Here is a 14,180-nt window from a genome sequence, read left to right as displayed (position 1 = left end):
GAAACATATCCTGCAGATCAGGCAAGTTCAGGTCATTTAATACAGTGACTGAGACAGTAAGTCACTTTTAAGCTGTGTTTCAAGTGGTAAGTTCCTTTCTGTAGAAATTATCACAATGACAACCTCCACCTTCTCTAACAAGCCTAAGTGAGAAGAGCAAATGGAGGAAGGAAAAAACTGGTGGTATGATAACATATGAAAAGGCTGAAAGAAAGCAGAAGACAGCACTGCAGAAAAAAATGGATTGGATTACAGAAAGAAAAAATCATCATAAAAAAGGCCATGAAGGCTCTTTCTAAATGGTTGTTTTTAATTCCTTGGAACCTGAAAAGGAGACGTTAAAGACAGGATAAGATAATTTAGATGTGAAGGGGTAATATATGATCTTTGGAGATCATATACTCTAACCTCCTACTCAAAGCAAGGTCACCTTCCAAGTTAGATCCGACTGCTCAGGGCCACGTCCAGCTGAGCTCCGAGAACCTCCAGGGATGGTGATCTCACCACCTATCAGCAACCTGTTCCAATGCATCACCACTTTCATTCTGAAACTTTTTTTCTCATGTCTAGATTGAATTTCTCGTGCTGCAACTTGTGTTTATTGCCTCTCGTCTTTGTGTTGTGCCCTTCTGAGAGGACTCTGTCTCTATCTTCCATAATTTCTTTCTACTGGGTGTCCAAAGAGAGCAGCCAAATTCCCCTTACACCCACCAGAAGTCTTTCCCAAGCTGGATAAAACCAGCTCCCCCAGCGTCTTTTCCTACATCACATATTCCATCTCCCCAGGCATTCTAGTGGTCCTCCACTGGATCCACTCCAGCTTGTCAATGCAAAAAAATAAAAATAAAAATCATAAAATACTGTCTTGCTTTATACTACACATTTCAAGTATTTCAGTGCTAGTGAGGATATAACTGACCTCCAAAAATTCCGCATGCTATACTTCACAAAAATCTCTCATTTTCTCATGACATTCATTGAAAAATATTTGATTAGCTTCTTTGTAAGAAAAAGTATTACTTACTGCCTTCCCATGTACAGTGTAAGAGATTCAATGCTCCCTCTACCCTTTTCCAGTGTTGAAGATGAAAGAAAGCATATGCTATTGCTTCACTGTCCCCTCTCTTCAGAATATGTTCAGGGGGCAGAATTAAGCTTTTCATTTCTAGTAGATACTGCAATAAAAAAGCAGAGTACAATTATTTCAGGAGTAACAAAAAACACAGAAAGCTTCCTGCAATTCTACAATGCATACTGAAAGGTCTATTTCCCTAAAGCATTTTGTTTCATAAGTGTTTCATCAGATGTGTAACATCAGCAACTGCACTAGGAGATAATTACGAAATGATTCCCAAACACTAAGACACGCTGACAGATGGTTAATGTTTTGCTCTTCACTTGCAGCAGGAAGACCGTGGAGAATTTCAAACTGAGATGCCTCTCTTATCGGAGGGGAAGAAAAAAAAAAGCTCAAAGTAGAAGAGAGACTGTAATTACAAGAGCTTTTTAATTAGCAATGTTCATAACGAAATGAAGACGACATTAAGCAGTTGGATGCACATAGTCATAGGTTGCACACAGGTAGCTTTACTGCATTACCATCCACAGGGTGCTAGGTCTATAAACATGCAGGGCTGGCAGCCACCTAAGCGGCTACCAACAATTTACGAAGAAATAAGGTTTACAGAATGTAACAAATATCAGATTTCCACCCAAAAAAAAAAAAAAAAGTACTTGATATTTAAGATTGCTACTCAAAATACTTATTGAAAATGGCATGAAAATGAGAAACACTACTAGCCAAACCCACAAACAACTCGCCCAGTTAGTGGATCCCCTCATTCCCCTGCCCAAGAGTTAGACCACTACCAGATCAGCAGACATTGCCTCAGCATTGGCGTTACTTTGTCCCAGTCAGTGGAAGGGAAATTTTTTTTTTTTTGGAGTAGCAAAAATAGAGTTAAAGATGAGAAACAGACTGCAGATTTTAGATAGGGAGGACAACAGTTTGGTGAAATTAAAGAGGGTACAAAAGAAAGGTATGGACAATCACCAGCAAAGAGAGAGACAGTGTGCAGCCCCTCTACTTTAGATAGTCTCTGTGCCTATGCATTGGTTTCTGCTCTGGTTGGGAAGAAAGATGACTGCAGAATTAAGGACTGGCACGAACCGAGTGCAGGCACTTGCCAGAAGGTTGCTGTGACCCATCAAAGGTGACGGAGAGGTGTGGGTGATGGCACCCTTCTGGCTCCTGTCAAATACCAACCTCTGCAAATGGGAGACTTGCACGCTGGCTCAGTGATGCGTGAAAGAGGAACAAAAAGAGGGGGAAAGAAACAAATGACAATTCCAAATCATCCTTGGAGAAAGGAAGAGGAAAGGCCCAAGAGGAAGGAGAATCAACAAGCATGATGTCCTGGAGGGCATCCTAGAGCTAGTCATCCCTTCAGCCAGAGGACGCCTGAAAGGAGCTAGACAAACAGGTAAGGGATTGAAGAGGCCAAGGTCAAAGCAGAGAACTGACAACACCAGGAAACAGATAAGTAATTCAAAGGGAAAGAGAAATCACACGTGTTTCTGATGCAGGTCACTATTGAAGGAGAAAAAAATGAATTAGCACTGAGAGTAACATGGGATATTGGATTTTATCTAAAGCCATTCAGAAAAATTAGAGAGCTCTGTGGAGCAGGTGGATTAGTGCAGGAAGCTGCAGCCTAGTAGGCAGGGCAGTCTGATGGGGATTGAGTGGCAGAAAGAATGGAATAAAGACCTGACAAGGGAGCTGCCGAGCTTGCAGAGATACAGGGGATGTTCTTATTTACTGCTTACGTGAATTTGTCACCCCTTTAAAAGCTCAGGTCCTACCCATTAAACAGAATGGAATATGGCTGTGTGGGACGCAGACTGCTTGCTAACTGCTCTGTTCTTTTAGAACATAAATCTCGCTTCCTTATATTTTGCAAAAATAAGATATTTAAGTATTTAAATATTTAAATCAAAGGGAAAAAAAATGCCACTATTTGTAGGGAAAAAGAACAGGAAGGAATGTCCTATCTCTAGGAGCATTAAGACAGAAACATGCTCTTTTGATTCTTAGGTACTGCTTGTTAGCAGTGATTAAAAACAAATCAAGTGGAAATACCTGATGGTAGGATGTATCTTGAGACTTGCACATCAAGTTGTGTTGATACGTACAACTACCTTTTCAGCCTGCGTTTTTCTCAGTTTCAGAAAGACAAAACTATTTCTAAAAGTTTCTTGGGTCAAAAACGGGAGACACTCCTCCCCCACTGCTCTGTGACAGCGCCTTTCCCAAACAAGATGCCTGTAGTATGGCTTGGTGACATTCAGGACAGCCCACATGAAGTCGATGGATGGCTCGAGTCTCATTCAGGCCCTGTAATCGTTTCTGTTCTATGCACAGAGGCCAGGCCCACCTTTGGGGCATAAAAGCTATCAAGTAATTTACTCTGGAGGGATTGCTGGCAGGAATGCTGCCTGTAGGCAGCCCCAGGCAGACCTCAGCTGGAACACTGCACATCAGGCACATCCAGAAACATAAAGATCAAATTCTACAGGAACACAACAGAGCCAAGCAAGAACATGGCAAGCCTGCTGCGTGAGAACATTTCAAAGCTTCCGTTTGTTTAACCTACCTATAGAGCAGAAATGAGTACCAAAAGGTACCCAGCTGAAGGCTGAGCTCGATCATCTGAAGGAGGGATATGGCAGTCCATGACAACGAATGAATTTGATATCCTAGAATGACATCCATCCCTGTGTTGCTGTATTCTCAAGGAGAATTCAAGGGCCCTGAGAGCCCTTCCACCTTCCTGGAGGTCTGGCTGAGAGGGCTCAGGGTATGCTTGCAGTTAGCACAGCCAAGGCAGACCCCATTTTTGGGTGACTGCAGGCTACTGCCACCCAGGTACCTGACAGACAGGACTGAGTCTCAGATATCTGCTGGGTTTCTAGCAGATTGTCACTGTGATGAACACAGTCCCCACAACCATTTTGTACTGGAGAAAAAGGCAAATTCCAGTCAAATGAAATGAAATTAAATAAATCTTTCTTCCAAATCTGCTCAATCAGCTGCCAATTTATCATGGCAAAGGCAAGCCTGATGAACTTCAACGCGCAACAAAAATCTGCAGCTCTTGGCAAACCAAAGACGTTTGATTTTGGTTCCCAAGTTGCTGCTATTGCACTTAAATCAAAGATGCTACATGAGACAGGCACAGTCTTCTTTCTCTTTAACATCAAAGACTACAGGGTGGGAAATTGGCTGTTTATACCTAATTTCCAAAGGCCTCAGTCCAGAGCACAGACTTGTCTTACAGGACTAACGTAGACGTAAGATCCTAGCATACCAGCAAAATTCATAGCACTGTGAACTCCAGCTGGCTTTCTACGAGAACAACCAGCACCTGACAGATCCCTTATTCACCTGTGCCTCTCGATATATGGCCTGCCATGTGTGCACAGCCATGATCCTACATTTAAAGCAATAAAACTTCATCACCTTTTCAAAACTTTGAATACTGAGGGAAGACAGGGAGGGGCTTTCAGTCATCCTGACAGGGCTCTGAACCCAAGCACGGTTCCTGTGCAAGGGAAGCCAAGTTAACAGGCTAAATAACCACAGTGAGCAAAGAGTTGGCCATCAGGGAGGAAATGGAGGTGGCAAGCCCTGCACATCTCCACCTGCACTTGTTTTTCAATGACAAATGAAGAGGTTTAACTAGAACAGGAAACAATACACACCACCACCACCATTATGGGGTTACCTTTTTTCTTTAAAAAAAGGACCAATGTGGGGAAGACGATCTAGAAAATTCCAGCCAGAATGATCTAGCTGTGATCAAGGTATGAGTGAATGCTCAAGTTGCCCAACCATTACTGTCACCAACAGATGGCTCACCCAGCCTTTCTCCACTGCATTGTGTTGGTTTGAATTTTGTGTTGGTTTCTGTTTGTTTGCTTGCTTGTTTGTTTGTTTCCTGGACTTCCTCTTCCCTCATCCCATACTTCTTCCTGACAAAAAGCTATCTTTTAGGATTTACAAGGGGAACAGCATGTACTTCCACATAAGGCTTCTGGGCTGGCTACTTGACACTGTAATAGCAAAAACCACCAGCTACAGCCACTCTGGCCACATGTGGGAATGCACCTTTTAATGAGCACTTGGAGGATGACTGTGGAAACTTGCAAGGGTGTTACTGTTGTTATAATGCCTATAGGTGCAAACATTGTGGTAAGTGCTGTACAAGCACTTCGTTGTGTACACGTGGTGTAATATGGTGGAGTTCATAGTTCTCTTACTTGAATTGATTGAATACTCATTATCTCCTCCGTAATATTGACAGCACTCTGCCTACCACTTCTCTGCTGGGAGTGCTTGCAACATTCCAAATTAATGAGCTACTTCAGTACCCCGTTAGAAAATACATCAACCTATCTCAGGAAGGTTTTCCCTCAGTTCTGCGTCTTACCTCTGAAATTACAGCTCAGGCTGCTCACAGGCAACACTCACTGCACCTGTGACAGCATCGCCTCCAGGCCAGAACATCAGAATTTAACACTGTTTGGACAGGAACTCTTCCTCCCAGTGGGATGAGCAGCACAAGCTTAAAGCAAAGTTCCAAAATACTGGATTCTACATGCCCAGAGAAGCCAACTGTAGGTCACACTACAAGTCCTCATTGGATTGATGGTAATTAACAAGGTTGGCCTTTTTGGTGGAGATACAAAACAAATCACTGTCTCACTGAGCAGCTAAGAGCTCTCTTCAACATGTCTGGAACAGTTTCTCTGTAATATCATGGGGTGTGCGGGATGGATTCCTTTCCCATCTGGTATATAAATTTGTTTGCATTATTTGTTTCTATTAGCAACTACAACTTACGAGAAACCACGGGTGTGTTCAGAGACACAGTTCTCATTATAAAATAAATTACAGTAAAGGAGATAAGAAAGAAATGAGAAAGAATGAAAGGGAGAACAGGTAAATCTTTAAAAGTGTTCAAGTTAATAGTTGGTTATAACCTTTTAAGAAACAGTTTACTCACAAAACTGACATTTCTTAAAGTATCATCAATATTTGCACTGAATAGATTGCAGTGAAGTTCAGCAGGTACCCCCTTTGCATCAGTTCAGCCCCCGGCCTACATAGCCACCCCAGACAACTGTGTGCAGGGCACACCTCTGCCTAAATTTTAACGATTAGATATAGATGGACCACCATCTGACCCGCTGACTTTACTGAACTTAAAAATGATTGTGCCTTATGAATTGCAGAAAAGATTTGGGGGAGGGAGGGGTGCGCTTTTCAGGATGAGTTTGAGAGGAGGAAGCCTTGCAAATCGATTCAGAAAGGGTGTTCCGCAACTGAGGAACATCTCAGACACAGCTGTGGTATTTTATCAGCATTAACTCGAGATAGTTACATTGCAAAGAAGCGGGGAAGCTCCAACAATAACATATAAATAATATTGATGAAGTCTTCCGTGCATACATACATAGTTTTTCATATGCTCCATGACCTGTGTACTCCCCATGACCGAGGAGGTACTCCTCTCTTTTCCATATAAACCCCTCAGGAATACAGTGATACCCCAACTATGGCAATAAAAACTTTTTCCTGTTGTTTAACTCTTAAATTTTGGAGCAGCACGCTGCCAGTGTCAGCACATTTCCTTGGGACAAACACTCCACAGTGCCTGATGCTATACTAACACAGAGGTATGCCAGAGCATACAATCTCATTTAAGAAAGAGATGGCTTGAAAAAAAATCAGGCAAGTGGCCACAAACAAGCAATACAACTTGGTGTTATTCTTCTCTTAGTGGAACTCACAGCTCTTTGCTTTGCTCTCTTTCCTGCTGTACTGCTGACTTACATCTGCTACTGGTATGTTTTTCTTCTACTAAAAAGGAGCCTGAAAATATGCTGCCTGGTCACCTGCTTTCTCTTTACAAAGGCAATCTCTGCCAAGGTACAGAACTGCAGTTTGCTGTAGCTGAGCTGTCTCAGCAACATAAACAAGACAAACTCTGTAGACAGAGGTAATATCTTCTATCAGATATTTTTCTGGTACAGCTTAAAAAATTAAGTGGCTTTCAAGCACAGAAACCTTTTGATTACAGGTAAGATGTCTTCAGAATGAGAAACCACAATCAGTTGGACAGTGGTTCAGTTTTCACTGCAGTTAAGAAAGAAATCTCTGCTGACACACCTCAGCTGGCCTTCCACTACACAGCTGAGCTTCCAGAAACAGCACAGCCAGCTCTGCTGCCCAGCTTTCTGGATAGATTTGGCAAAATGCACGGAGCTCTGTATTGCCCTTGTTCACTAAAACCTAGTTCTGGTACCTCCACGTGTCACATCTTGTCTCCAGTGTAACTGAAAAGCAATGACAATTTATCACCTGTAGCTGAGGAAAACTGTCATCGAAACATACTAAAAGAAATGGAAGAAGAGCCCTGTGTCAAAAGAAGATTAATTGCTGGAAAGGGAGCTGCCTGAAGAAAGATTGCCAGCCTTACTAGGTCTCCGTAAGAGGCATTTTTGTGTGGACACAAAATAAATGTGGAGTCATCCAGGATCAGTGGAGTTGGGTGCACACCACAGAAACCAGCCAGTGTTTGAATGTTTACTTTTCACCATCAGTGCTCAGAGAATTCCCCTATCTTCTAGAGAAGAATTCGGATTTTGTCCATTTGCTTACACTAAGCAAATTCAATTAATAACTAGAAACTTGGTGAACAAAATTCCAAAGCCAGGTTGCTTACTAGGCTTTTTTGTTTCCCTTCTCCTTTACGCAGGATGATCAGCCCCTTTGCATTCAAAAATGCTTGTGATGGGTAAGCAATCTATTTACTTATTAGAAATCCTTTTCGATGTAAGAGTAACTGCATTTTCGTTTTCTTTTGCCTACATCTTCACATGACAAACACAAAGGGAATGCCCAGAGCACGCTGGCTCCCAAGTGGAAGACCGGTGCTTTTGCAGGGTTTCTCACCTCTTTGTAATGATGGGAATCTGGGACTTTCAAAATGTTTCTTAAAGTGTTCCTAGGTCTTCAAGCTACGCTTGAAATAAAGTGTAAGAAGGAAAATCTGACCATCTGACATGATGGCACACTGGGCTGGAATCTGGCCATACATTTCCAGCAGTACTGTAGTAGGAGTCTAATGATTGTTTTACACCAACCTGTAACGGATCAAAGGCAGACCCGTTCTCCCTTTGTTTCCAAGTCTAGCTCAGCAACATCTCCCGAACTGTGTTCCCTGCTCTCTCCTCATCTCAGAATCTCATTAATGAAAATTCGCTGCTTCCCGTTAAACGTCTCAAAAATGCATTTCCAGTAATAATCTTTTTTATGTGATGAATGTTAATGATTACACTGAAAATGGAAAATCTCCTTTTGAGAGAAACCGTAAATATATTGAACCATTTAATTTTTTTCCTCCTTTGTAATGTAGGTCCTTTCAAGGCTTCTGCTGAGAACTTTGCAAATGCTTTCAGTAATATGTCAACTTCATAATTTATTTCTTCCTCGGTCAGAACAAGAGACTCATTAGTGTTAAAATGCTAAAGAAGCTTTGAAGACGTATTAGCGTTGTGGCACTGTTCAATTTCTGGTGATTCCTTTTTAGCTGCTTGCTACAGCTTATCTCTGTTTCTAGAGACTTCAATCATAATTGAGCAGAAACTGAGGTGCAATATCCACACTCTGCATAAATTTATAATCACGGATATTTTATTGCTACCTTTATAGCATTTAGCTAATAGCAAAGAGAATATAAGTGCAAAATCAGGAGCGCTGTATATTAGTCTGTATTACAACTGGTTATGCTGTTTTAATGTCAAAATATAAACTTTAAAAAAAAACAACAACAAAGTCTGCTCCCATTAGTACCTCCTTATCCTGGTAATTCATCCCTTTCACAATGATTTTTAATCTCAGAATGACAGCCTGTGAAATTCAAACTGAAGGAATCAATTAACAATGTCAACTAGACTGAGGAACTTAAATGAGGACTGGACTTTTGTTAAAAGTACAGAAAATAACACAAAATTTGCATTTTGCACATGGGGGATGCTTGTTGGAAAGGGAATTTCAGCCTTTTATTGAACAGTCACCTATACAGGAGTTGGTGAGTGAGACAAGGGTCACAAGCAATGAATAAAAGCAACGACCTGCAAGCAAAGCAGCATCTTGAAGGTCTGGAAGTGCAGAGATTACAGGGGCAACTGCCACAACTTACACTAAATTAGATTTTGCAATGGAAATCAAGCCAAATAAAAGAAGGCTCTTGGTAGTGTTGAGCATGGGGGCAATAGCAGGATGGACATTAAAAGAGTATTCGGAAGTGGAAACCGTTGCAGCCAATAGTCTCCCCATCCCTGAGCAATGAAAGAACTGGATCCAGAAACTGCCAGACTTGCACTACAAACTTAAAAGAGGAAGATCCCCATTCAAAATCAAGTGATCTGGTAATGAGAATGGTAAATGGAGTACCACGTATTTAAAGGAGGGAAATAAGGTATGTTAATGTGGATTTATTAGTACACAATCTGTTAAAAAAGATTTTGAAGGAAAAAAAATACTCAAAAGCATGAAGGCAAGTAGGCTTCCAAGGACAGCTCATGACAAGACTAAATTGACATCTTTGCTTGGCAAGTGATCTATTTTTTTTTAAATAAGGGTATGTTTTAACTGGGTAAGTAAGAATTTGAAAAAAATTATCCAGAACAAGACTGGAATAGACAGGCAAACAGACAACCAGGTAGAAGAGAGCATCAATGGCTGTATTGGTGTAAAAATCATTGGGATGGAAGAGATAAACAGAATTCCATAGGATATCCAAGAGCAGTCTTGGAACCAAATTTGACTGTTTTCATTGTACACCTTGCCACAAAAGTAGAAGATCAGTTAATAACACAAATGGACTCACCTAAATCTAGTCTAAAAATCAGGCTTTTAATGGAAAGTAGTTGCTCCTTTCATAGTCAACGTAGAAACGTAGACAATTTCATTAAACAGTCTATCTTTCTGATAGCTAAACCATGCCATTTAGTGGATGGCATAACAGATATATCTCACAGAAAGAATACTTAATTCCTGAAATGAATGGGAACAAATTTTCTGAAATACATGCATATACAAGGAAGAAATTTTGAGTGTACTTTGACCAGACTTGGTGTTCAGTTCTAACTAATGAATAGGCTCCCTACATTAACACACGAGCCTTCTGCTCTCCAGCAAAGGCCGCTTGCTTTCACAGTGCAACACTGGTCCAAAGGAGGTTTGCACGGTGAGGTTCAGAGGCAGATCTGGGGCCAAAAAGCATCTGTCTTCTAATTTGCCTTTACAGTGAACTTACAGACTGCAGGTGAGAAAATTATAAATTAGCCTTCAGTAGCCACAGGCAAGATTCTCACTGCTGAGATACACATCTAGGGCGAGGATTAGGGAATTAAAGCATAAATCCCTTTTTTTACTGATCTTTGTAGTCCTCAGTGATTCTTCATCTCTGAGCTATGTGTTCTCCGAGCTTAATGACAGAGTGCTGCATAAGGATTACTAATGCAACTTGTCTGAAGCATAGCATGAACTCAAAATCTAAGTTTCTTTATATGGCATATCAAAACCATGTTCTTATATGTAGTCATCAAAACAAAGAGAATATGCTACTTTAAACTAGAAGATATTTTATGGCTATTGGGCAAAGAATAATCTGTCCCTATATATAGTTCTGTCCTGCAGCATAGCATTTGGTGGTATCTACTACCACAACACAGTATGCAATTGTTGGTCACACAGAAGACTCACTTTAGCTAAAATTTCAAGCTTCAAGTGTCACACTTTATGTGAAATACCTGAAGAAAAAAAAATTGCAGATTATCAGTCTCTTTGCCCTCCTATTGCTTAGTCCCTTTTCTACAAAATCATGTGATAACTGAATATAAAAAACAAACAAACAAACAACAAACAGGAGTTAGGACCTCAGCAATTTTACAACTAGAACAATATTTTCTCCATACTCACTTTTGGCACATGTGGATTAAATTCTACTGCTCTGTGAATAGCTTCTACTGCATTCATCTCTGCAGTACTCAGCCCTCGCCTTGAGGCAGCCTCTGGAGAAAATCTAGAAAAGCAAAGGAACAAACACATTAGGTCAGAAACGCTAGTAAGAAGAAGGCAGAAAAAGAATCTAGATCATGGGCCCATGTAACCAAACTGCGTCAGTTTCCTATGCTCTCCAAACTTCCATAGTAAGTGGAAACTCTAAGTGATCTATTACATGAAGGCCAATGAAAATCCCAGCAGAAGTGGAAAGCATGTTTGCATCTAGTCAAGGCAGGAAGTCAGTTCAGTCAGATCTTTCTCTGTCACTAATCTAAATTTGCTCTAGATACCTTTCTAAGGGGCATATTCAAGGCTGAAGTTGCAGGAAAAAAAATAAAAGTAAAAAAACCCAATGCCAAATAATCGTTGGAGGGTTTCTACTAAAAAGAGGTTTGGGGAGGTTTGAGGGAGGTTCCCAACCCAATGCCCCTGGGCCAGGTTGGGATGGAAGCACGATGCAGCAGCAGTAGCGGGTGGTCTACTGGCCGCAGCACCATTGAGGGTAGCATGCCCAAACTGCGGGCAATTCATCTGCCCCAGTGAATGAAAAACCAGACCATGCAATCTCTTTCTCACCTCACACCCCACGGCTAACTCCAGAGCTGTACTTGGCAGGCAGACACCACAGGGAAAGCTGTGACAACCTTAGCCCTGCCCTCCCAAGCTGGAGTCGCTGTGTAGGGAGGAAAGATGTTGCAGTAGGTACTGGCGATCTACAGGATAAAAAGAATGAAAGAAAATTACTTAGATCTTGATGTGTACATACACTTTAAAAGCAAAAACTGTCAGGATGTCAGTCAAGAGAACGGCTTTCCACTCTACTTGCTTTCCAACTTTAGGGAGGCATTTGGCCCTCAGGTGCACGGACACAACTCCTGCCTGGGATTTGTGTAAAGGCATCTGAGAGCAGAACTGGGATCTTTGGGCTCCATCTCACAAGGAGCTGAGCACCTTTTTGGAGTGGGCCAGCGCCCTCAAGTCCACAGGTATCGAGTAGATGTGCTCAGCACCTTGGAAGGTTGAGACCCAAGAGATAGCCATAACAGGAATGAGCAGATATTTGTGTGTCTAAAAATATGAAAATTATCTACCTCTCAGAATCCCTGACATGGTAACGCTATATCCACCTGCCACTATTTAAGCAGTCTTCTCACAGCATTTGTAAATGACATTGTTACCAGTGTATCCACATGCATTTATTACCTTTTTGAGGTCAGGTTTATATAAAGTTGAAGAGGTTGAGCCACACAGCACCTTTCAGTTGAATCTTCTTTATACTACCCAGGAAGCCAAGGCTCCCCCAGATAGTACACATTACAGGATCTTTTGGTTACATCTTCATTATACTATCTAGGAAGCCAAAGCTCACCCAGATAGTATACATAAATTTGAAATAAGAATTGATTTTGGGCTATTTCTCTTTTCTTCTTCTTTAATATTTGAACTGCAATGTTTGATCACTGCATTTTTTCTTCTTAGATATAAATTAATTTTGTGAATTTACTGCAGGACTGAATTCTGCTAACCCAGCAGATTGTTAGGGTGTGGGCTCAGCAGATCACCTAAGAGAAATCTTGAGTTAAATCAGGAATTTTGTTGGAGAGAGGTTGTTATGCACTTACTTGTCAGAGACAGCTCTGGCTTTGAGCAATGCAGCTGTGTAACATATTGTTGCTGATTTTGGTAAGCTTATATCTGTTGAAAAGAGAGAAAAAAGTGAACATCTGAGCCCTTAAGAGTCTGCAGAAAGAAGTGTTTGATCAATATTTCATCAAAGTATGCATAGGATGCGCAAAATTATTAAGTGAATGCAGAGTACATTCTGATCTCAGAACTTGCACTCTCATGTTACATGGATTTTAAATTTCCACTCAAGTAAAATATACAGGCTTTAAAACCTGTGTTAATGACCACAGGAACTGCCATTCAGTCATCAACTGGTTCATTAAAGAACTAATTCACAGAGTGATATTACAGAGACAGTGAAAAAAATCATTACTTTGTACATAAAGGTAACCTGGAAAATGTGATTTTTTTCCAGTTTATGAAACATTTAAGAAATAGCTGAGAGCTATCTTATCCCTTCCTCTTGTTTTCACTAAGAAGCAGTTTAATATGAATACAAGGCAGCTACACAAGTTAAGACAGATATTTAAGTAATAATGGATTTGACATGCAAGCAAACAACTCTTAGATTCACTGCAGCTAAAGATCAAGAGTACAATTAAGGTGTTTGGCCTCTTAAGGAAATCTTGAACCAAAATGTTCACCAGACAGCCTTGGGCCGTTTTATGCTGTCCCAGATATGCAAAGCAGCCATACACCTGACTTAACCCATTAGTTCCACTTCATACCTGTTCTCTACCAGCAGATTGGCACCAAGCACCCGAAGGGTAGAGATAAACGCTGCTTAACAGATTTCATCTAGAGATTTGTTCCCACTCGATAAAGAATTGACTTCCACACTAGTAATCTGCCTAGCAGACATATTACCTAGTGACTGAAATATTCCAGCATTACAGTGTAAAGATTACAGTTAAATAAAAAAAAAAAAACAAAAAACAACAAAACCAAGAACCTAAGGGCTGGATTCTGCACACAGCACACTGGCTACTACTGTAAGTAAATCCCAATGAAGGAGTAAGATATAAAAAGCACTGTGGCCCAGAAATAATACACAGCTTCCACCAGTAAATATCAAAAATAAATAGTGTAGTAAATAAAAGGCACTGGACCAGGCCCACTGCAAGAGTGGGGAGTTAATGATTAGACTACTGTTCTCAGAAACTATCTGTCCCTCAGTTTGTCATTGAGAGTGAGATGTAGTGAGTATGTTGAATACTCCCCTATAAAATATTCCAGCTCTGATTTCATTGGATTGTGTAATTGTAGCAATGAAAGTAATTAAAGTCAACAGCATGCAGAACAGTCTAGGTGATGCATATCTTAATTGCTACAATAACAGAAGCTAGCTACAAACACACACTTGAGCACACCTTCAGTGACAGGAAGAGAAAATATTTATAAGCACCTCCAGTAACCC

At 40.9% G+C, this 14,180-nt stretch overlaps 1 protein-coding gene across 3 annotated transcripts in view; it reads right to left on the bottom strand.

The window, feature by feature from the left end:
- Positions 1-14,180, bottom strand: part of ST7 (suppression of tumorigenicity 7) — a 139,857-nt gene that overhangs the window by 14,341 nt on the left and 111,336 nt on the right. For all 3 annotated transcript variants that reach the window (XM_082771660.1, XM_082771659.1, XM_082771661.1), the window contains 3 exons: positions 12,760-12,832; positions 11,054-11,156; positions 1,025-1,175 (listed from right to left, as the gene is read on the bottom strand). In XM_082771660.1, coding sequence (XP_082627786.1) covers positions 1,025-1,175; positions 11,054-11,156; positions 12,760-12,832 — 327 coding nt within the window. The remainder of the gene's footprint in view (positions 1-1,024; positions 1,176-11,053; positions 11,157-12,759; positions 12,833-14,180) is intronic.

Source organism: Aythya marila, assembly GCF_965140915.1.
Source record: "Aythya marila genome assembly, chromosome: 1".
In the NCBI taxonomy this organism is placed as follows: Eukaryota; Metazoa; Chordata; class Aves; order Anseriformes; family Anatidae; genus Aythya; species Aythya marila.
The sequence above is the reverse complement of the archived record's forward strand: the minus strand, read 5'-3'. Positions and strand labels throughout refer to the sequence as shown.